The following is a 23,883-nucleotide window of genomic DNA, read 5'->3' as shown; positions in this document are numbered from 1 at the left end:
AGCGACAGAGGCTATAGGGTCACTTGGGGTTAGGGTTATTTTCTTTTCTTTCTTAAGATGAGTTCCTGTTGACATAATTTGTTTCAAATAAAGAGAAACCGTGGTAATCTTCACCAGGACGGAGTGAGGTGGAGGGTCCCGAGCGTTGGGAAAGTGTCAACCAAAGCCATGGATCTCAGCTTCCCTGAGATTCCTGCCTTTTTCTACACCAAATTCTCACCGCACGCCCACAAGACAAATAAATGAATATATTATAAACCAAATTGAATTGTGACACCCCCAAACCCTCACAGTAACCTCAATCCTCCAAATGTCCCCTTAAACAGGAGACAGAGAGAGAGAGAGAGAGAGAGGAAAACAGAAGCGATTACCAGAGTTTTGTTCCCGTTCTTGCTGAGAGGGCCCCGGAAAACTCCCTTTATGTTGCGAAAGTGTCCGTTGCTGAGATGCGTGGAGCTGATGACAATGTAGTAACACTCCATGGAGCAGCCGCCGCCTCCTCCACCGCAGCCGCCGCTTCCAGGCACCCCGCGCCCGCAGCCGCAGCGCGCCGGGGCCCGGGGAGGGTGGGCTAGGAACCGGCCGCGAGGGCGAACCACCGCCTCTCTCGCACGTCCGCCGGAGACAGGCTCACTACGCGCCTCTGCCGTGCGCGCCGAGGTTCCTCCGCCTCCGCATGCTCGCCGCGCAGTCCGTCTCAGGCTCTGTTTCTCTCCTAATTCGCCTTAGGGCGATTCGCCCCGCGGGAGGATCCCGGGCTGGGAGGGGCCGGCCAGGCAGCCGGGAGCGGAGCGCCAGTCAATGCCGGCGGCGCGGCCGAGCGGAGCCGGGCAGCGGGAGCCGCCCGAGCGGCAGCGGCGGCGGCGGCGGCAGCAGCATCCCCCGCTCTCGGTGCCAGCACTCGGAGTTGCTGCTGCTGGCAGGCATGAGTGTTATTATATTGAGCGGCGTTGCCGGTCCATTGCACTGAGCCAATAGCAGGGAGCCACTGGGCTGATACTGAGAGCTGTCAGAGGAGTACATCTGTCACCCGCGGCCTCCCTCCGCCCTCCCCCGCCGCCGCCGGGACCCACGGCAGCGCCGGTCTGGGCGCGAGTGGGAGCGTGCGGCGAGCGGGACGCCCCCCAGCGCAGCGCCGCGGCGGCAGAGGGCCAGGGACTCGAAGGCCACCGCGAGCGGGCGGCAGAGCGGCCCGAGACCGAAAAGTGGGAGACTCCTGTAAGGTGGGGGCGGAGGGGAAAATGTAGAGACACGGAGATTTCTTGCCTAGCAGTCGGGGAAGGGGGAGGGGACGTTGGGGGGGTGGGGGTAAATAAATTAATAATTCAGCACGAAAAGCCAAGCGCTTGCAACTGCCGCGTATCCAGGCAGGTGCCAGCAGCTGCTTCTCTCTTGAAATAGTTACTACCCATTGCGTTTAGCTTATTTGATCTTATTTGTTTTTAATGTGGTTTTAGTATGGAGGCTGGATCCTGTTCCGAATCTTAGAGGAAGAAAATGTCCCTCCACCCACCACCCATTTGTAGAGATTATAAAGGTTTGTGTTGATAGTTTGGGGGGCGGGGAGGGGTAGTTGTGGGGATACAAGTGAAATGGATAGAAGGTAACAACAGAGATTCTTGGCTTATGTGTTCCTCGACCCAGAGTTCCCCTCACCCACGTCCCCTGAGAACCTAGGTTCCTGCTAAATTGCCAAAGCTGAATGGAAAGGGATGCTTTGCCGCAAAGAAGCTGCTGCCACGAGATTGCTTTGCGTTTCTCTACAGTTCTTTTCCCACCACAGAGAGTAGTAGCGAACAAAAGCGTTTGCCCTAGAAGCGACCTGAAAGGAAAATCTCCCGCAAAGGAACTAATGGGCTCGTTAGGAAAGTAGGGGATGGGGTCTGCTGCGTTCACTGAAGAGAAACCATCGCGCTAGGTTTTAAGGGGCCAAAGTAGCCATCGGCCTAGATGTGCCCTGCCACCGTCCCTCTCACCCAGTTGATTCTTTGTGTAAGTTTAACTCCTCGGAGGTGGTACGGTGAGAGCATCCCATCAGATGTATATACGACTCATTAGTCCGCACTTAAAAAGATCGATAACAGGCAGTGGGAGGCTGGGAGATGGTGGCTTCAATGGATTTACTGAAGGCTTTATTTTCCTCTTGCCTTGAATGGCTTAATTGGTTAAAGCAGATTCCAGGCATTCTGCTGCTCCTGCGTCAGAGCATACTGCACTTTGATATAAATTGTGTTGATCTTTTTTATTTGAAGGTCAGGATTTCAAGACAGTCCATTCTGGGTGTCCCATATATATGATTCTACATAGCAGTGACTCTGCAAACCACAATATGGTCCTTAAATGAATCTGCCAGTTCGATTTCACTCTTTGAAAGAGGAAGAACAGAAAGAGAAAAAGAGTATTTATAAGAGACAATAGTCATGTGAGTAATTTGTAACTTACAGGGGTGAAAGAGGGAAGTGCTAGATTCATCTAAGGGAAATTCTCCATGTGTCTTGCTTCAATTCAAAGAAAGAAAAAAAGTTGGTATGGATTTATCAAAGCTCATTATGAAGTGTCAGAGTTATTTAGAGGTACTTGGCTAAATTTCTCAGATATCCACTTGGGGGAGTCTGGAAGTCTTGGGAGAAAGAGAAAGCAAGAATTTACAAAACTTCTATACTCTGTGGAACAGATCGCCTAATAATTTGTTACAATTCAGTATGAACACAATCTTATTAGAAAAAAAAATTTAAGTGATCGTCATCAAATACTGTGTGCAAATCAAATCCATTTTGGCTCCTTTCATTAGAGTTATTTTTAATTTATATTTTGAGACTGTAGTGATTCTCTGTACATATCACCTTGGGAACAACTCATGACCTGTATGATTTTCATTATGTCTTTTGAAGTTTTGAAAACTTGCAATTATTATACAGGAGATAAAATCTTCATTTTTACTGAACCAAACCAAGGAATCTCCTAAGGAAATGGAAGATGGCCCATATGTGAAAGAATCAGATAATATAGATTTCTTGTGTGTATAAGTCACAATAATCTAAGCTAGGTTTTTTGCAATATTTTTCTTTCAAAATACTTCTGACAAAATGTTCAGATCTGTATGTACATCATGAAGCTCAATTTCCAGTTCAGGAAACAGGAACCACAGTTACTTGAATTATCCCATGGAACAGAATATCGTCTATATGGGATGCCATATTGTGTTTCTACTGGCAAAGTTGATATATAATATATACCATATATATGATATACATACATGTATATGATGATGTATATATCCTAAAAACCAACTTTAGTGAAATAATCTCCGAAAAGATTCACTTTACTGTCAGAATAGTCTACCTTTGCCACTTACAAGCTTTATGATATGATGGGGTAGCTTTTGACTGCAGTATCTAAACCTGTGTATAAATGGTAGTAAACACACCATAGGTCTGTTGCTAATACATTAAGGATGCTGACAGTTAAAAAAGGAATGTAAATTTTTTTACATAAAATTTATCCTCATTGTTTCACTACACATGAAGTAATCTGTCTCAACATTACCTAATGCTGAGTGTAATCAGCAAGATTCTATACCTACACCTTGAACTTGCACAGACATATATCAGAAGAGAATGCAGATTCCTTTTGTTTACCCTCATTTCAATTGAGTAGCCATATCTATACTGTAACGGTCATTCAAATAAAACTACTAATCACACTATATGATATTCATTATGCCATTACCAATGAGCTCTGTTGCTAGTGGACTCTTCATTACATCAACCTTAAAATTCAAGAGAAAAATAAGCCACCACCATGTGCGTTCTGGCTTCTAATTACAACAAACAACTCCTAGGCATAATGGAATTCCTCTATTAAAATATGAAATAATTTTTTTCATTTGAATTTTGCTAAAAATTAAGAGAGCAGTCAAGTAGGAAATCAGGACTTCCCCATCATCTCAGAGAGAAATCATACCTTTCTGTGGCAATAAATTAAAATCAGTAAACAGTGACAAATTATTGTGACCTCCCATCTTGCTGTTCCCATGTCTTTCCTTTTGTCATGGTGCAAAGGAAGTAAGTACATAAGTAAGCATCTTCAAATTTCCTATTGTGTTACAATCTCTTTGATATCCATGGTCTGTTCCCATTATTTCAAACAATTCTGATTTATGTTATTAGTAGCCATTTTGGCATTGATTATTTCTATAGAACAATGCCACTCTTAATTTAAAAAATAAAAGATTTCCCTTTCAAAGACTTAGAAAATTTATATTAGGTTAAACATCTAACTGCTATTGTAAACATGCAGAATCAATATTTCTTAATCATAAAATTTTAAAAAATATTTTATGGGATCATTATAGATCACTTGGGTTTAATTACCAACTTACCAGCTGAAAAAATTACAATTAATAAATTAAACATAAACGTTTTAAGTAACTGACATTACTCTAAAAAAAAATTGCAGTTCATTTTTTGCCACCACTATACTTCAATTTTCCCTTTCTACTGGTGCAGTTTCCCCTTCAATTTTCCCCTTTCTACCATTGTGATTCAAATCAAGATCCCGTATGCTCTGTGCTTATACTAATTTACCTCACTCCTTGTTCCTCATTTTACCTTGCTTAGCCCAAAGCTGGGTACCAGGTTTCTGCACAGCAACTGAGCATTGTTCCTGACCTGTTACTGGCTCACACAGAATTTCAGGATAAAGTTATTGCCATGAAATGTAAAACCAAGGTCCTGCCTTCTTTCCCAGACCAGCAGCTGGACCCCTCCATCCTGAATCCCTGCTGTGATTCCCTCTGTCCAGTTCTTCCAGAGGGAAGTAAAACTTCCCTGAGTTTGCCAACTGATGTTTGAGACCATACGTTGCTACCTTCGCATGACTGGACTTCCTACTTCCTGTCATTACAATCTCTGAATGCTTTTACTCTATCTGGATAACTTCCCATTGCTAAAGTGAACTATCCACAAATCAACTTCTGGGTCCCAGAAACTCAGCCTTACCTGAGCTTCTGAGCTTCTGTGAACCAAGTTCCCGTTCTTATATCATTTAAAAAAAAAAAAAAAGCATATTCCAGTGTTATTCAACTGTGTCTGTGATGTAATGTTAGCGGTTACAGAGTATATTATTGGGATTCAGAACTTTCCTTTTTTTTACTATAATGATCTAACAATAATCTGTAACTCAGTTCTGTCACTATGTATCTCTTGTGTTTGCATTCATGTTTGTGATCACATTGGTGTCAAGTATTATTTATTGCTTTTATTGTTTTGGACTAATGAGGAAAAATCTAGGAACTTAACATAAATGTTTTGTTTATTTTAAAATGTGTTCAAATGATGTCATGACATGCTGTATGAACAAAGGTGTGGCATAAAATGGAGAAAAGTGGTGGGAGAACTATATCACCATACAGTACCCATATCACTATAATCATCAGGCATACTTAGATCAGTATTGACACAAATACTCATAAACACATTCATGTTTTGAGATAGGATTTGGTTTCAGCAAAGCAACGTCATCTGTTGTATTAAATTAAGATTGCAAATTTGGATATTTTGTCTGTTGTATTTTTATTTGATTTCTGTTTTTTGTTTTGTATTTACATAAGAGTTATAAGCATATGGGGTTTTATAATTAGTTTGATGTTAACATATTTCAGTATGTCACTAGTGAACTTAATTTATGCTAGAGAATTTTTAAAAAGGATCTATATGTTATTCAACTATGAGAAAACTGGTATATGCTAGTCATGGGATAAGTATTGAATAACCATTACTGACCTTATCTGAAGCTGATACTATTATGGTATGATTTGAAAAGAGATGGTGACTTGTTAAGGTAATTATTAGTTAATTATTACCTAAAAGTAGTCCAATCTCCCTATTCCTGTTTCTGTATCTCAGATCTGCTGGATTTAAATGTGGGGCCTGTTAAAAACAAATACTGTATTTTGAGAAATCTGATATCCTGTCAATTGTAAGATATATTCTTTTTATCTCCACTATAAATAAAACACACTGCCAATTAACTGTAAGAAGCCACTGATTATAAGACATCTGAATTACAGAGTTGTTAAAAACAAAAAGGCACCTAATAATCGATATATTGAACTTAAATTTGGTAGACACTATCACAGTTAATACCTAACTAGAAACCACTTTAAGATATGTCCAACTAAAGCAACCATGGAATATGGTCAAGTAGTGATTCAATTTCCTTAACTTCAGTTATTTCACCTCTAAAAGAAAGGGAATAAGCCAAATATGATCTTATGTATTTTCAAGCTTTAATTTCTCTGATTCTTTGGCAACTTTTCTAGAGCTGATATTGATCAGCCCTGGCAGAACAGAGCACCATTTTAATTTCCTACTTCAGGATGTATGTCTTAAATAGCTGGGGGACATGCAGAAATTGTGGAAATTGATACAAATGTAAACAATCAGAGAGAACTTTTATAATTTTGCTTGGGTTTAACCCTAGGAAGTAAATTAAACAATTTATATTATGCAGTTCTTTCACATGTCTTAAAATAATGGTAGGTCACCTATTGACCAGTCTATTTATCTGATACTGATAATGGATTTTACCTTTTTATTCCTTTACTTTTCAATTCTAATAAGTAAAATTGGGATAGATGCCAGAAAAATGCTAATTTTAGAGTCAAAGCCACATTTCTAATATGTTGCCAAAGAAATTAATATAATTGGATGCTATACGTCTAATTTACCAGAAGGAATAACATTAACATATATTATTGTAAGTCAAGAAAAAGTTGAGCAATTATTACATTCCTATGTTTTACAGTCTTTTTGGAAAGCAATCTGGCAACATCTATTAACATTAAAATTGCATATAACTTTTGACCTAGCCATTGCATTCCTGGGACTCTCTACATAGAATAAAAGGATATTCACAAGAATACTTAATGCAACATTGTTTAATTATTCATAGTTATTAAAAACACTGGAAACAAAGGAAATAATCATTAGTCAGGGTAGACTTTGTGTCTAATAATATAATAAACTGTATCTGTACCCATTGATTTGGTATTATTACCTAGTTGTTTTAATGTATAAGAAATGTAGCATACAAATGAAAGAACAGTATTAAATAGGATCTGGTTTTGTATTAAAAAAACAAGAATGTGTATATATTTGTAAAATAAGCAGACATGAATATAAGTAAGGGTATATGTAGGTTGTTAACATACTTGAATGTCAGGTATGAGGGAGAAGAAAGAATTAGAAGAGAAGGAAAAAATCTAGGGAAGTAGATGAAAAAAGAAGACTTATATACATACACATACACACATCTGGGTAAGAAAACAGAAAACAAAAAAAAAAGAAAAGAAAAGAAAAAGAAAAAAGGAAAGAATGAAGAAAAAGAGGGAGGAAGATACAAATATCACCTAGTTAGTATGTGAAGAATTATAGGAGATAGATGAAAGCAGGGGGAATATTGGGAAGATACCAAAATGAAAGCAATTTGTCTACAATGGTGAGTAGTGATGGGGATGAGGGAATGAATTTGGGAAATGCTTTGAAACTTTAATTGACAAGATTTACTGATAGGTTGGATGTGGAGTGATGAAAAGACTAATACAGAATAACTGAGAATTTGATCTGAGCAAATGAAGGTTACTGGTGCATTTTATTGAGATGGGGAAATCTAGAGAGAAGAAGGTTAGGGGAAATGCTAAAATTTAGATTAATTTTTAACAAGTTTGAGATGACTTTTAGATGTACAAGTGGAGAGAATAGAGGTGGCCAGGTATAGAGTCTGGAGTCAGGATCCGATATTCATTTAAGAATGGCATATTGGTGCCATTTACAGGCATGGGACTGTATAAGATCACATGAGAGCACATGTAGATAGATAGATAGAGGACTCCAGGACAGGTCAGAGTTGACTTTATGAAAAGCAGTTTTAATAGGAGACAGGGAATGAGCTGCCAACGGTGCTCAAACCAAGTGAACATGATGCCTTGGAAGCTCTTCCTTACAGAAAAAAAAAAAAAAAAGTCGAATTTAAGGAGAGAATGATCAACTATGAGGAATACTCTTGATAGCTCAGGTAGGATGAGATCAGAGAGGTGATCTTAAGTTGGACACGTTGAAAGTCATTGGTGACCTTGAAAAAGCAGTTTCTGGAATATACCAAAAAGACTGTAAAGAATTTACAAAAAATAAATTCTGCAACCAAGCTAAGAAACCAGGCATGTGTGCTATTTGTATGAGAGAAATTTTGTGGAAATATTGCTGTATATAAAACAGATGTGAACAGATTTAAGAATATAATAGAAGATCAAGACTCAATACTGTCCCTCAACACAACTTATATATACTTGAACTCCCCTCTTCTCTAGCAAACCTTTTGCTAATAAGAGGAAGAGGATGTAGACATTTTCACTGAGGTTTCAAGTTTACATATGGTCATATTGATTTAGAACCAAATAAACATAAATTTAAACTATATGCATTTTATTAACTTATCAAATTGATTTATAAATAAATATTTCACACGGATTATGAGGTGATGGTAAAATGGAGACTTCATATAATTCAGATGGGAATATTAGTAGTATAATATTCATGAAAATAAATTTGAAAATATGTATCATAAACCTCACCCCCATTCACCATCTACAAAGCTTTAACTTGTCTATCAAACCACCTACTTCTCTACTAAAGTTGATTGTTCCATGGTGGGCCCCTGAACCAAGCAAGTCCAGGAATCTCATACTAAGTTTCATGATGGGCCAGTAATATTTTGTGTGCCTGGACTCTAAGAAGCTTAGGAAGAAGTGGTGGACATTATTGCCACAATGTACCCTTCTTCTATAGAGATTAAGAATGGGGAATATTCCTACAGACCTGTTCCTAAGATGTGCTTGCTTTCACATGTTTCTATGTGACCACTCAGAACCCGTGTGATAAAATTAGTTATTTAAGTTCAGTTAGTATGAATTGGATTTTTATAACTAACTGAATCCACAACATTCAAGTTTTAAACATGTACATGAAGATCCTGAATTCTAGTTAGAAATCTTAAGGAAGAAATCAGATATTTGTTTTTCAATTATGTGTGATAGACAAATACCATAAACAACATAAAATGTAAACAATGGAAAAATGGTTAAACAATACAAGTAATCCAAAAGATATATGATTGCAAATATTATATTTTAATGTCATAAAAATATGACAATGAAGGTAATGTTATAAAAATGGCAGATATAAAATTGCATCTATATATACAAAAGAATAGCCCAATGCACACAAAAATATATACAAAAATGTGACCTCATGATATTACAACAATGTGTTAATAGAGAAATCTCTCAATAGTAAAACTATGATTACTTTTATTTAAATATTTTTGTAGATGTTCATATTTTAAGTGATAATTTTCCTTTACATGAAGGAAAAAAAGATATCTTTACTAATTATTAAGTTCTAGGAAAATATATTAAATTTTTTCACTCTAGAAAATGTAAAGATGAGAAAATGAGAAATCATAAAAATATAACAAATAATAAGAAAAGAAGAAACATTAGGCATCTGACAAACATTTATGTTTTCACAATGAATGGGAATAATTTAAATCATCCTAAGAAAGGTGAAGATTTTCAGATTATAAACTCTAACAAGCAACATGTCTAAATCTAAAGTGATAGAAAATTTGAAAGTAAAGAGATGGATGAATATAAATAAGAAAATGCAAACAGAAAGAAACCACTTCTACCCTATGAAATAGTATTTAAGGCCATAAACATTGAAGAGTACAACTGATGAAGAAAATATTACATTCACAAACATTTATGCACCAAATAACATAAGAGCAAAATTTATAAAGCAAAAAGTCTTAGGGAAATAAGCGAAATATATAAAGGAATAATTCGCAAAAGAAATGTGAATAAACATGAGAGGTTGTTGACTCACTTTTTCTATCAGACCATTCAAAATAAAAATAGATTGATAGCATTTACTAGTCTTTTAAGGTTAGTTGTAATATAAATTGGTACAACTATTTGAAGTGTAATTTGGTTTTGTTCATAAAACTGGAAAAAGTACATGTTGCATGACTCAGCCATTCTACTTCTTGCAGACTATTACACAGAAATAATATCATGAAGAGATAAAAATATAAGCACAAAGTCTTCCCTGCAGAATATTTGTAATACCTAAAATTTAAAAACAATCCATATATTTATAAAGGAGCATAAATAGCAGAAATTAATAAAAATGCTTGCAATGGTATATTAGAGATCAATTCTTAAAAAATAGTTATGTCTCTATTATGTAGGATTTTCATCCAAGAACATCAAGACTAATAACTACAGTGCGGTTTTATTTTGGTGTAAATAAATTAGCATATGTATTTTTACAGACAAATAAACAGATGGCTATTGATAAGCATAGGGGAAAGGCAGAAAGACTGGATATGCAACAGAAACTTAATACTGATTAACACTGTCAATATTAAGTTGAGTGGTTTGGGGGCAAGAGTCAGGAAGATTGGGTGAAGGCAGCCTTCATTTCTTAAAAGATAATATTTGTAATGATTACAAGTGGAGATGTAATAATGTTTGGGTTTTTTTAGAATTTTAGAAGAAATTAAGAAAACTTTCTGCCTATTTAAATTAACCTCTGCAATTAATTTATTTATCTGTTTACCTTTTCAGTCCTCCAGCAATATCAATGCACCTTAAAAGGAGCAACTTTGTCTGGTTTGCTCACTGTTGCATCCCCAGGGCCTTGAAAAGTACCTTGAGCTTAGAATGTGCTCAGTAATTACCGTTGACTGAGTTACAGGAGTGGAGGAAGTATTTGGACAAGTATTTGAAAAAGCAAATGCATTAAAATAATGCTTCTCCCTATGGTAAAATCTCTTCATTTTTATTTTATATCAACAAATGTGTTGCCTTTCTATTTATGAACGATAGAACATGAGGTAAATTAGGTTTACCTAGTGTATTAGTGAGAATAAACATCAGATTTCTAAAAAGACCCCAGAAAGACAAAAATTTAAGCAAAATAATTTATTTCTCTCATTCATGGTAGTCAGTGTATGAGTTGTCCAGGACAAACAGTGTCAGTGACTCAGGATCTTCTGCCTTGGTGTTCTGCCATGCTACACATGCAGCTTCCATGTTGTAATCTAGGATGACTGCTCTTGCTTCCATCATTGCATACATGTTTCAGCAAATTCAAAGGTGAGAAGGGCAAATGGAGAGCATTGCCCTTCCCTTTAAGAGAATGGCTCTTAACATATGATGCTTCTCTTCTCATATTTAATTGGCTATAATTTTGTCATATAGTCACACAAAGCTGCAACAGGAGGTTTGAGAATGTAGTGCTTGGCTATATACCTAACTAAAATTCAAGAGCTGTATTATTAAAGAAAGAAAAGAGAATTAGAATTGGTATCACAACATCAAATTCCTAAAATTGATGGAGCAATTTATTTTAGAGATATGTAATTGTGAGGAACTGATTTTTTTTTAAATTCTCCTATGACTTATGCTAATGTGTGGGTTTCATGATTGACTAAGAGAAACAATTTACCCATTCATCTTCCCCCTTTCATAAGAGTAAGTGTAATATAGCAAATGAATTTAAGCCTTGAAAACTTATATCCTAATATCACTGATTTGATTTTAATATTTTAACTTTTAGGGATACTATTCTGATGGGAATTTGTTTTGTGGCAGAGATGTTTGTTGGATCCAGCTATCTTTGACTGCAACCCCTACTGGGAAGATTTCTCACTACTATTGCCCAACCTTAATCATAAGTCGCTAAAAAAAAAAGAGTATCTGCTATATGAAACATTTGTCTTAATTTTAATAATCAGTGTTTTAGCATTAACTAAGGGCCACTACTCTTTGCAATAATTTGTTTTACTTTGACTCATAGCCTCAGAGCTGAGACTAAAAGCTATACTCCGAACTGTAGATTAGTGGTTCTCAAACTTTAACCTGCATCAGAATCACCTGGAGGACTTGTGAAAACACAGATTTCTAGATCCAACCACAGAGTTTCTGATTCAGTAGGTAGGTCCTAGGTAAGGCTCAATCATTTGCATTTCTAGCAGGTTCCCAGATGATGCTGAGGCTGCTGATTCCTGGTCTCGGGAGCACATTTTGATAACCTTACACCTGCACAGCCAGAGTTCTGACCGCAGCAGATTCTTTCTCTGAACAGAGCTACAGTGTCTAAGAACTCTGCAACTGAAGTCATAACCATAGTCTTTTCAAGCAGAGCAAAGAGATTTTGATTGTTGTCACCACTCCATAATACACACATGGCATAGTATCCCCTGATCATTTAAGCTCACTTTCTCGCCTTTTGGTCAAATAATGATGATCGTTAGACAACTTAAGTAAACTGTTTCAAATTTTATCTTAAGTTATACAAAATTAGCCTACAAGAGTACAGTATCTTAAGTAGATAATAATAATGAGAGGACTCATTATAAGGATACTGATCAACAGTATGGTGTCAAATCAAAATATTACAATATAAATGCTGTTTTAAAATTCAATATCAAAATATCTGACACATATGTACAATTACACAAAAACTTCATTTAAATTTAAGAAAATGATCACAGTAATAATACAAAAGACTTAGGTAGGTATAAAAGTAAGCATTAAGGCCAAGTTCAGAATTTATGGAGAAAGCACTTAAATAGTCAATAAACAAGTTTTAAAAAGATAAATGCTTGTAATAACTACCAATAATAAATGAAGAAAATAGATTGAAAAGCATGAAAGAAAATAAGGTATTTTAGATACTCGTTTTGTGGGGTATTTTCACTGTTTGTTACTAATGGAAAGAAGCCATTAAGCCATTCTTTGCAGCATTCATTTTCTCTGACCAGTTGTGAGAAAAAAAGAAAGCTATTAAGTTTTCCAGATGATTAAGAAATTGTTTTATACGTTTTGCTTTTATTTTAAGGCATTTTTCTCTTTTACATTAACTTGTACATGCAAATCTAAAACAGTGTATAAGTTACGTTGGGCGTTGCCTACATGATAATTATAGGACAATAGTGTGGCAAACACATTAGGTAAGAATTTGAAACTAATCAGTGTTTGCTTTATTTTAATTAATATACTTCATTTTTTAGAGTAGTTTTACGTTTACAGAAAAAGCGAGCAAAAAGTACAGAGTTCTCATCAAACCTTCCCCACCACCCCGTGTCCCTGCACAGAGTTTCCCTATTAGAATATTTTGCATTAGTGTAGTTTATTTGTTGGAACTGATGAACCAATATTGATGCATTATTATTAACTAAGTCTCCATTTATATTAAGGTTCACTCTGTGTTGTATAGTTCTATGTGTTTTGTCAAATGCATGATGCCATGTACCCATGATTACAGTATCATATAGAATAGTTCCACTCCCCAAAACACTCCCTGTGCTCCACCTATTTACCCCTTCCTCCTTACCTTCAAGACCCTAGAGACCCCTATTTTTTTACTGCCTTTATAGTTTTTTTGACTTTTCCAGAATATCACATAGTTGAAATCATATAGTATATAGCCTTTCAGACAGGCATCTTTCACTTAGCAATATGCACTTAAGGTTCCTCCATGTCTTTTTATGGCTAGGTGGCTCATTTCTTTTTTTTTATTACTGAATAATATTCCATTGTAGTGATATATCACAGTTTGTTTATCCATTCAACTACTGAAGGACATCTTGGTTGCTTTCAAGTTTTGGCAATTTTGAATAAAGCAGCTATAAACATTTGTGTGCAAGTTTTTTTGTGTGGACATTAGTTTTCAACTCTTTTGGGTAAATGCCTAGGGGCATGATTGTTGGATCACATACTAAGACTATATTTAGTTTTCATAAGAAACTGCCGAACTGTCTTATTCCCAGTAACAATGAATGAGATTTCCTATTGTTCCACATCCTTGCCAGTGTTTATTGTTGTAATATTTTGGATTTCAGCCATTTTGATAGGTGTATAGGGGTATCTCTTTTAAAAATTATTGGTTCCCTAATTACATATGATATGGAGTGTCTTTTCATATGCTTATTTATTAACTGCAAAACTTCTTTGGGGAGGTGTCCAGAGCATATTATTATCTGAACCATAACTTCAATGAACAAATGAAAAGTTTATTGTCTTTAAATTATTATTTTCCTCTCATGTGATCTCAGTGGAAACTCTCAAATTCAGCGTATTATTGCATCTACTTCCTAAGATTATTCGTTCAAAATATCAAACAAAAATACTTGCAAAATTATCTACTTAAAATAAAATTAAAAAAGAAGTATGTTTTGCTAACAATCAATTACTTTATAGAGAATTTCTGAAATGCTCCTGCAAAAATTGAAATAAAGTTTGTTAAGAGATTAAGTTCCAATAACAAAATCATCTTCATGTTCTAATCAATTTTTCATTTGTAATACATATATAATATATATAGTATATATATTCTATGTGGAGATAAATGTAATATATTTGTGTAAACTTCCCTAGATTTATTTCTATAATTGTATAGAAAAAATTAAATTATTAATTTCTCTCATCTTATGGGAAATTCAGTCATCTCCTAATAGAAATATATATTTAATGAAATTATATTATTTTAATTGATGCACCTATGTGCTGCTATTGGCATTTGTTTTGCTAATAAAATTAAACTTTATTCATTCCAGAAAATGACTAGGAGGCAATTTTAACAATATATTTTTGTGGACAACTGAGAATTTTGTTCATATAAAACACTCTGTGTTTTACAACCAGGTAACCAGCTAGTCATATTGCACTTTCTAAGTCTCTGCTAATAATTTATCCGTATATAATACTTGAAGACAATGAAGAAAGTTATCATTTAAATATCTGCTTCATCAATAACAATTATTAGCTTAAAGTGAAGTTATAAAAATCACATGAACTACTGATCCTTTCTATTAGGAAAATTTTGTTGGGTAATTAACTGGACAGGGACACATTTGTCAGGTGTTATGAAATAATATACCTCCCTCAATGACTGATGCTATTCATCCTTCATATGTATTCATAGCTACATATTTGCATTGTTGCTGTTCAGCTCTCTTGTAAAGAAAAGGCTGGAACACTGTCACTATCTCCTATCCCATGTCGAATTTAAAATATAAGAAAACATATACCCTTTCAAATAGCCATGGTGAAAAAATTATAATAAAATAAAGCTTGGCTTTCAATGAAACTCACTTTCAATAAGTCTAGATCAGAAAGTCAGACTTAATACCAACACCAAACACAGTGAAGCCAGTGCTAGAACCCAATTTGGTATTCTAAGGTCATAGGTATACTCTAAGTAAATAGGTACATGAGTATGAATGCAAAGACCTTTACAACTATGGACCTAGGAAACACTTCCATGGCTCATCCTTCATGAAATGTGACATTGAGAGGAATGATTGCCAACTGGCAGAAGATACATTCATACAAGCAGCAGCTGACAGAGATAGGAGTGATGGTTAGCAAGGGAATGAGGCTGGGGAGAGCAAGAGGTTCTTTGAGACCACTTCTTCCCTCAGCTTTTAGTATGGCACTTTGTTCAAGCATCTGGCTTTTTCAGCTCTACCAGGCAGCTGCAGGAATATCAGCAGCAATTGAGATAAATACACAATAGAGTGGCAATTGAGATAGCTGTCCACTGATCAGCACTTGTAGTTTAGTCTGAAAGAGTGAATTGGAGTTACTTGTGCTACTCTAAGCAGCAGCAGTTGAACTAAAAGGGAATTATTATTCATAAAAGTATATTAACAAACCTGGGGATTCATAGAAATAGGTAGACTTGTGACACCTGTAAAATACTGGAATGCTTGTTAGCAAGTGGGAGATTGCTTGTACTACCATTTGGACAGAAATGTAAATGTGACCTCCTTCTGCCAATGAACCAGTGAAGCATAGGGGGATATAAATGAAATATATATCATAGAGACCCAAGCCTTTTATCACATTGCACCTCCCCTCTCTATGGTTTATATATATATCATTCTGAAGTGACTGGCCTCTTGGTAATTCTATGAAAGAACAGATAGTATTAATAGTAAAAATGATGGTACTAATTATGTTATGTTTGGATGCTTACTATGTAATATACACTGTGCCTAAACCTACATATGCATTATCTCATTTAATTTTCACAATAACACTAAGAATTAACATTACTATTCATATTTTATAAGTAGAAAACACTGATATTCAAATAATTGGTATAGTTAAGATTGATAGCCTGGAGTTCCAACTCTCAAGTACTGCTACAATCATATCTCAGAAATGATGTTAATATCACAAAATATTAAATGCTTGATAATTTTTGTTTGGCAATAATTGATTAATTTTATTAGTCTTCATGTCAATAGCATACTTTTCCCAATACATGTAATTGTGCTCGATCATAGTGGATTATCATTACAGAAGGTCACATAAGTAAATATGTTACTCCAAACTAGCACATATATATACATACATACTGGATTAATTTAGTCCATTAATATAAAATCATACTTGAGAAAATGTACATGAATACACAGTATTATATTATAACTTAATCAAATGGTTAGTTCATTTTAATTGATTCTTACAGTTGCTTTTTCTGATCACATAAAAAGTGAGAAACCCGTATGATTTTGCAGTTGCTCTATTAATTCACAATAATGTGAACAATCTCTATGTTAAAAATTGAACAGGATTGAATTAAAATGAAACAGCCACATTAAGTGTTAATCAACTACAAGTACCACAGTTGATGTGAAATAAATTTAATGTCCTTACTTTAGATCCTACAGCAAAATTAATTATACTTATGTTAGCATATTTTATACACTGAAAATCTGAAATGCCACTAAAATACAGAATGACACACAAAAAAGAGCAACTGATATTGGCTACACAGATTAATTGTTTCAATTGAAACCAAAATACTTTACACTGTAAGTATTAATTTGGATATTTCCAGTGTAATAAGATTTTTACATAGCTAGAAATGAACAGACAAGTTTACTACATTGTCTCAGTTTCAAATTTCCTAGGTTACCGATTCTATCCAGCTGCTTATAAAAGAAAACATCTTAGTGACTATATAGGGGGCTTAATTGTGCCATCAGAGTACGAATAGAGAATTGCACGTTCACAGCATGTCATAAGTAATAATAGGATTAGGCAAGTCAGAGGATACAAAGGCTGGGAGACGATTTAGACAAGAGGAATTCAAAGGGATATCACAAATATAAGTAGTCAGCAGGTTTGAAGTCAAAGTTCTAGATCCAGGAAATGCAGGAAATTTGATCAGCCATAATATGAATTAGGAAGGCATGGTAGTTTGGGGTTTAAATCCAAGGGCTAGAAATCCATCAATATAGAATAGATAGGTCAGGAATGTATAGTTAGGTGAGTGCAGATAGATGAACATTAGAATAATTATGGGGTAGGAGGGTAAGAAGGGAGGGGGGAGGAAAAATGCCTCAATATCAGGGAGTCTAGACAAAGAATTTCTTTCTGCTGAGTAGAACTGAGGTTCTTTCCTGATAGTTACAACACTATTATTAAAAATGCAAAGGCAATAAAGGCCTCACAGGTTTATAACCAAGGGTTATATAAAGGTGCTAGATCCTTGCCAGCTTGTATAAATTTTCAAAGCTCTCAAGTAAAATAGGATGAAATACACAATATATGCCCTCCTCATGTGGTGTAGAAGTAACTCGTGTTTTCACCCTAATGAAATACACGTGGAGTAGAGTGTGATGGGTGTTATTTATCTTCCCATTTGTGATTGTGTTATACTGAAACAGAGATGTTATTTACAAGTAAACTCTGTTACAATTGATAGGTTAAATGATTAATCTGTCATATTTCCAATAAATACTTGAGGAATTTTTCAAGTGTCTGGTTTAACGCTGTCTATTTGACAATCTGAGCATGATAGAAGAGGCTTTATTTTCAGCTGCAAAACACTTGGTTGAAATGAAGCCTTATGCTATGTAAGCTAATCCAGTTGAAGCTTGGAGTTAGCACCGAGAGCTCCTCCAAGTAAAGGCTCAGCATTCTACAAAGCTCATTTTAAAGTCCACTGGTCTAAGAAATACAGAGGATCATCAAGAAATTGTTGCTGAATTGAAAAAGCTCATGCAATCGAAAGTCTTAAGAGGTCTGAATATTCACCAAGAGTTAAAAGTAAAACATTCAGTCAAAACAATATTTATCACAATGTCTTATTGTTTTTGTTTGTTTGTATTATTTGTTTTATTTATTTTTATTGTCTTTTAAAATTGGTAGCCTCTTTCTAAACTGAGGCAGCAATATACTGAAATGGTATCCAGGTTTTTAAAAAATGTTGAAACTGAAATTTTTCAAAATTATAAGAAAAATATTGCTAAAGGACTGAGAAAAGTGTCCAAAGGATCAAAGGTAGTACTGAATATTAAGATATTTTAATCAAAAAAAATTTAATTCTTCAACATAAGTAAAAAAAAAAAAAAAAAAAATCACCAGCAATGACACACCTGTGATTGTGGCTTGATGCCATTATACAGTATAGAGTTGCTGATATTAGTGAGGAAGAATGTTAGAATAGCACGTCTGAGCTGTCATACTGTTTATTGAAAAGATAAAAAATATGGAAGTATTCTAATAGAAAATTAAATAAAAACTAAGACTAATTAAAATAATGTTGGTCAAATCTCACACACATACAGAATAAAAAGCAGTAGACAGAATAAAAAGCAGGAGGAAGCTTCAAGCTAGGACAGGAGAGATAGCTGAAAACCAACCTGCATTTTCCATGCAAATGTAATAGATGCAAATGCTGTGGAGAAAAGTCATGCATTCGCCAGAAGATCTATGGCAGGTTTGATGGCTTCTAGGTCATGTAAGAAACTGATAATGAAGGAGCCACGATCCAAAGATAGGGTTTTGAAGAGTCAGCCTACAAAATTCTATTTTAGAGAAACAAAGTAGTAGATCAATGTGGATATTCAAAGTAGTACAAAATTAACATTCATTGTCATATTAGCTGTGCTTGAATATGCCTCTCCAACTTCTCATTAAAACACACAAAATAAGAACAATAAAGAACAAATTGATTCAAACTAGCAAATGCACCAAATATTGAGTCATAAAGCTGACCAGGAAGGTATGAAAGCGCTCATTTTACACCCTCGAATTATGTTAAAAAACATACAGATTGCCTGTGATACAGGCTAAATTCATAAAGTAACCTACAATTAAACAATGGTGAATGACATTTCAAAATTTTCGGGATGAAGAAAGAAAGCATCACAAATATCTTCCAGTGAATACCACTCTACAGAGAAGGAGGAAAAAGGTTTTCCTCAAGTTTTCCATTGCAATGTTACATAAACCCTTCGGAAGTTATTGTTTTCTTAAAAGAGAAAACTTTTTGACATAATATTTCCATACGAAGATAAAATAGTCATGCAAAGTGGCAATAGAAAATCATTTTAATTTATGCAAGAGCATAATAGTCCATTTATTAATCCAGAAATACAAGACAGTTTAATATTAGGAATCAAACGATGTATTGTATCAAAAGGTCAAATGAGAATATACGTTTTATACAGCAGCTTCATCCCTAGGAGATTTGTTAATGGAAACATCATTTATATATAATCTAATTGCTGTTATGGAATTCAGGACATATAATTTACCATACAGTTAAGAAATAATTTACCTGCAACCATTAGGGATTTAAGTGTTCTAGTTAATTCTCAATACCCTTAAAATTTTTAAAACTCATTAATTTAAAATATGTTACATACTTCACTGACTTAGTAAACAGGGTATTCTAATACAATTTGGTATCTTAATAAATTTAGGATTGTCATTATGAATATCAATTATTATGCTCTATTACAATGACAGCTTTGGGCTGTTTGTTCAAGACCTAATTGTGAGCTGCTCTGTAAGATAAACACAGTTTAGCAGAAGAATGAGAAATAGATATTTGATGCTGGATGTCCGTATCCTTTCTCTTTATTTTGCTCTCTTTAGTCCACTGCTAATTCAAAAGTGTATCTTTATATTGCTTCCTCTGTTTTACTCAAATCTGTTGATCTCTAGTTTTAAGAGAAAAAAACTAATGGCTTTCATAGGCAAACAGAAAACTGTTATAAATTTTAAATAAACTCTAATTTTAAAGTTGATCATCATTTACAGAAAAATTGTGAAAATACTATAGAGTTTCCATATACCACATATCTAGCTTCTTTTACTATTAAAACCTTACATTATATGGTCTTTGTGTCACAATTAATGAACAAATATTGATACATTATTATCAAATAAAATTATAAAGAATGATTTCCTAAAAAATCCCCTGTGCTTTATGTAGTCAACTCTTCTCCCAGCAAACCCTTGGAAACCATTGAACTGTTTATTGTCTCTATAGTTTTACCTTTTCCAGAATTTCAGGTGAATTGAATGATACAGCGTATATAGCCTTTTCAGGCTAGCTTCTTTCACTTAGCAATATGTATTTAAGATTCATCCATGTCCCTGAATGGCTTGATAGTTCATTCTCTGTTTTCACCTAATAATATTCTATTGTATGGGTGTATCACAATTTGTTTATCCATGCACCCACTGAAAGACATTTTGGTTGTTTCCAGTCTTTGGCAATTATAAATAAAGCTGTTATAAACATTCTTAGGCAGGTTTTTATGTGGACATACATTTTCAAATCAACTGGACAAATAGCTAGGATTATTCCATAAGTGGCAATTCATTCAAGTTGATTGATATTGTTGTTCCAGACTTCTGTATCCTTACTGATTTTCCGTCAGCTTGATCTATCAATTATTAAAGGATGGGTTTTGAAATCTCCAACTATAAGCATGGATTTGTTTATTTTGCCTTCAGTTGTATCAGTTTGCTTCACATATTTTGACACTGATATTAGTTGCATATATGTTTAGGGTTTTTTTGTATTCTTGGATGATATATTCCTTCATCATGTGCCTTTTTTAAATTCTTGATAATTTTTCTTGATCTGAAGACCGTTTTGTCTGAAATTAATAGAGATATACCAAATTTCTTTTGATTTGTGTTATCATGTTATCTCTCTCTCTTTACTTTCAACCTATCAGACTATATACCTGAAAGTATGTTTATTCTAAACAACATATAGTATATTCTTGCTCTTTTAATGCACTGAAAATTTGTTTTTCTTTTTAATTTATTTTTTAAAATTGAAGTATAATTGCTCTACAATATTATGTAAGTTACAGGGGTACAATATAGTCATTCTCAATTTTTAAAGGTTATACTGCATTTATAGTTATTATAAAATATTGGCTATATTGCCAGTGTTGTACAATATATTCTTGTAGCTTATTTTATACCCAACGGTTTGTACCTCTTACTCCCTATATTGTCCCTCACCCCTTCCCTCTCCCCACTGGTAACCTCTAGTTTGTTCTCTATATCTGTGAGTTTGCTTCTTTTTTGTTATATTCACTAGTTTGTTGTCTATTTTAGGTTCCACATATAAGTGATATCATACAGTATTTGTCTTTCTTTGTGTGACTTATTTCTCTTAGCGTAATGCCCTCCAAGTCCACACAATTTGTTTTTCAATTTGCATACTTGGATCATTATATTTAAAATTACTTTTCACATACTCGGGTTAATATCTGACACCACGGTTAATGTTTTTCCTATATCCCATTTATTTCTTGTTTATTTTTCTTACTCATTTTCTTCCTTCTCTGATTGTAACTAACATTTTAAATGATTATGTTTTATCTTCTCTCATTATATGAAGTATATTTCTTTCTAAATTTTTTTCCAGTAATTACGACTCCAGTGGTAAAACTATTCTTTATATAGATCCATTTCTGACTATGACATATTTCTTCTGCCTGAAAACCTCTTTTACCATTTCTTTCAGGGAAGGTCTGCTGGCAGTGAAGTCCCATAAGTTTTGTATGTCTCAGAAAGTTTTTACTACTCTTTTATACTTTGAAGAATACTTTTACTGTGTATAGTATTCTATATTAGTGGTCTTCTTTCACTTCATTTTCCTGTTTTTGCCTAATTTTTCTTGAGAATTTGCTATAATTCTTATTCTTGTACATCTATAAATAATCCCCCCCTTGACTTCTTTCAAAATATTTTTTGTCGATGGCTTATTGGAGTTTGCATATAATATGCCTAAGTTTGTTTATTGGTATTTATTCTACTTGGTTATGTTCTCTGAGATTCAGACACCTGAGGTTTGGTTTGGTGTCTGTCATTAATTTTGGAAAGTTTTCAGTAATTATTACTTCAAATATTTCTTATGTTTTCTCTTGTTGCTCTCTTTCATTGTTGCAATTACATGTACTTTACATCTTTTGATCTACAGTTCTTGGATGTTTTATATACTTTTTCATTCTTTTTTTCTATATGCATTTTAGCTTGGTGTGGTGATATTATAGTTATTTTAAATCCCCTGCCAGTTTATTTCAACATCTGTGTCAAATTTAAGTATGTTTCTGATGATTGCTTTGTTTTTTCAGAATATGTCTTTTCCCCTTGCTTTTTTGGCATACCTTCTGATTTTGTTGTTGTTAAAATCTAGGCATGTTGTAATGTCCTGTAATAGGCAATGTCAGGTAATAGGACCTGAGGTAAATAGGCCTCTAGCATGAGCATTTATGTTAATTATGCTGAGTTGGACTGTGTGTAATGTTTGCTGTAGCTATGGGTGCCTAAGGAGACACTATTCCTCTAGTGCTCTTGGTTTTATCCGCCTCCTCATTTTAGGCTTCCCTAAGTATTCCTCCTCAAAGAAAGTCTGTATCTTGCAGGTCTTTTAGCTATAATCTCTTGTTCTTGTGCTAGAGCACTCACTGTTGGTATAGTGGTAAGGTGAGTCGGAGGAAAAGACTATAATGTTTTAATTACATCTCCATCCTTTAGTAGACCCATGTCTCAGCATTCTGATCTTCACAAGTGTTCCTCCAGTAATATAGGTTTATTTTCTCTTTCCCCCACTCCCTTACTAGGCAACAGTGTTCCCAATCTATTTTCCTAAAACCTTAACCCTTGTGAACTATTCCCCGCCCCTTATGTGATATTAGAAGGGTGGAGGGAGGTGGAGTGAGAAAAGTGCTCTTCTCTGGCTGGCATAAGGCTCTAGTAAATTATTTTCCCTTAGAGAGTGGGCTTTTGTTACAGAGAAGTCTCTGGGTGTATTTCACAATTATTACTCCTTTTCTTCCCGTGCACATTCCATAAGGAACTCTTTCTCAGATCTTCATCATGAGAAACTAGTGGGGTTATTGGAGATAAGGCCCACAGACATATGAGGGCCCACTGAAGACTGCAGGCCCTCAGAGGTTTCTCATTCTTAAGCTAGTCTACTCTGTCACACTTCAGTGGTTTATGACAATTACTATTTATATGTTCCTGTCAGTTTATGGCTCAAGTGGTTTTTTCTCCAAATAAGCAGATCTCAGCTGTGACTCTCTGAAGGCATCTCTCTCTCTCCAGTTTTCAGGGTGATGATTTGTCCTGCAGTCTCATTTCTCTGATGGGTCCAAGAAAAGTCAGGTTTTTTTTTCTTTTCTTTTTTTTTTTTTTTTTTAGCTTAACCTTGTTGTAAAAATGGATGCATCAACTTCCACACTCTTTACTTATTGGAAATGAAGCAAGAAATTTGTTATTTTTTTAAGATTCAATACATTTTACTTGAGTGGCTAAGGTATGTGTATTGTGTGTATGGGGATGAGTTAGGGCATGGCAGGAACGGGAACCGGTGTTAGTACTTATTTTTGTTGACTTTTAAATTTTTTTGATGTCATTTTTAGATAATAGCCATTCTGGAATAATAAGGAATTCTGAAGTCTAGTCATCAAAAGCGAATA

General features: G+C 34.6%; 1 protein-coding gene and 1 long non-coding RNA gene across 3 annotated transcripts in view; one reads left to right on the top strand and one right to left on the bottom strand.

The window, feature by feature from the left end:
* ZNF804A (zinc finger protein 804A) overlaps window positions 1–669 on the bottom strand; it is a 302,946-nt gene extending 302,277 nt beyond the window's left edge. The window contains exon 1 of the mRNA XM_082466672.1: window positions 372–669. Within this exon, the coding sequence (XP_082322798.1) occupies window positions 372–482 (111 nt within the window). The 5' untranslated portion in view covers window positions 483–669. The remainder of the gene's footprint in view (window positions 1–371) is intronic.
* A 376-nt stretch (window positions 670–1,045) lies between these two features.
* LOC309663230 lies at window positions 1,046–11,818 on the top strand. 2 transcript variants are annotated; one of them, XR_014265160.1, is made up of 3 exons: window positions 1,046–1,223; window positions 1,458–1,537; window positions 2,253–4,307. It is a non-coding gene; the product is annotated as an uncharacterized lncRNA (long non-coding RNA). The 2 variants fall into 2 exon arrangements; XR_014265159.1 differs by lacking the exon at window positions 2,253–4,307 and adding an exon at window positions 4,620–11,818 and having other exon boundaries at window positions 1,050–1,223.
* Window positions 11,819–23,883: the final 12,065 nt, after the last annotated feature.

This window comes from Balaenoptera physalus, assembly GCF_965194825.1.
Source record: "Balaenoptera physalus genome assembly, chromosome: 6".
Classification (NCBI taxonomy): Eukaryota; Metazoa; Chordata; class Mammalia; order Artiodactyla; family Balaenopteridae; genus Balaenoptera; species Balaenoptera physalus.
This window is presented reverse-complemented; position numbering and strand designations above follow the sequence as displayed.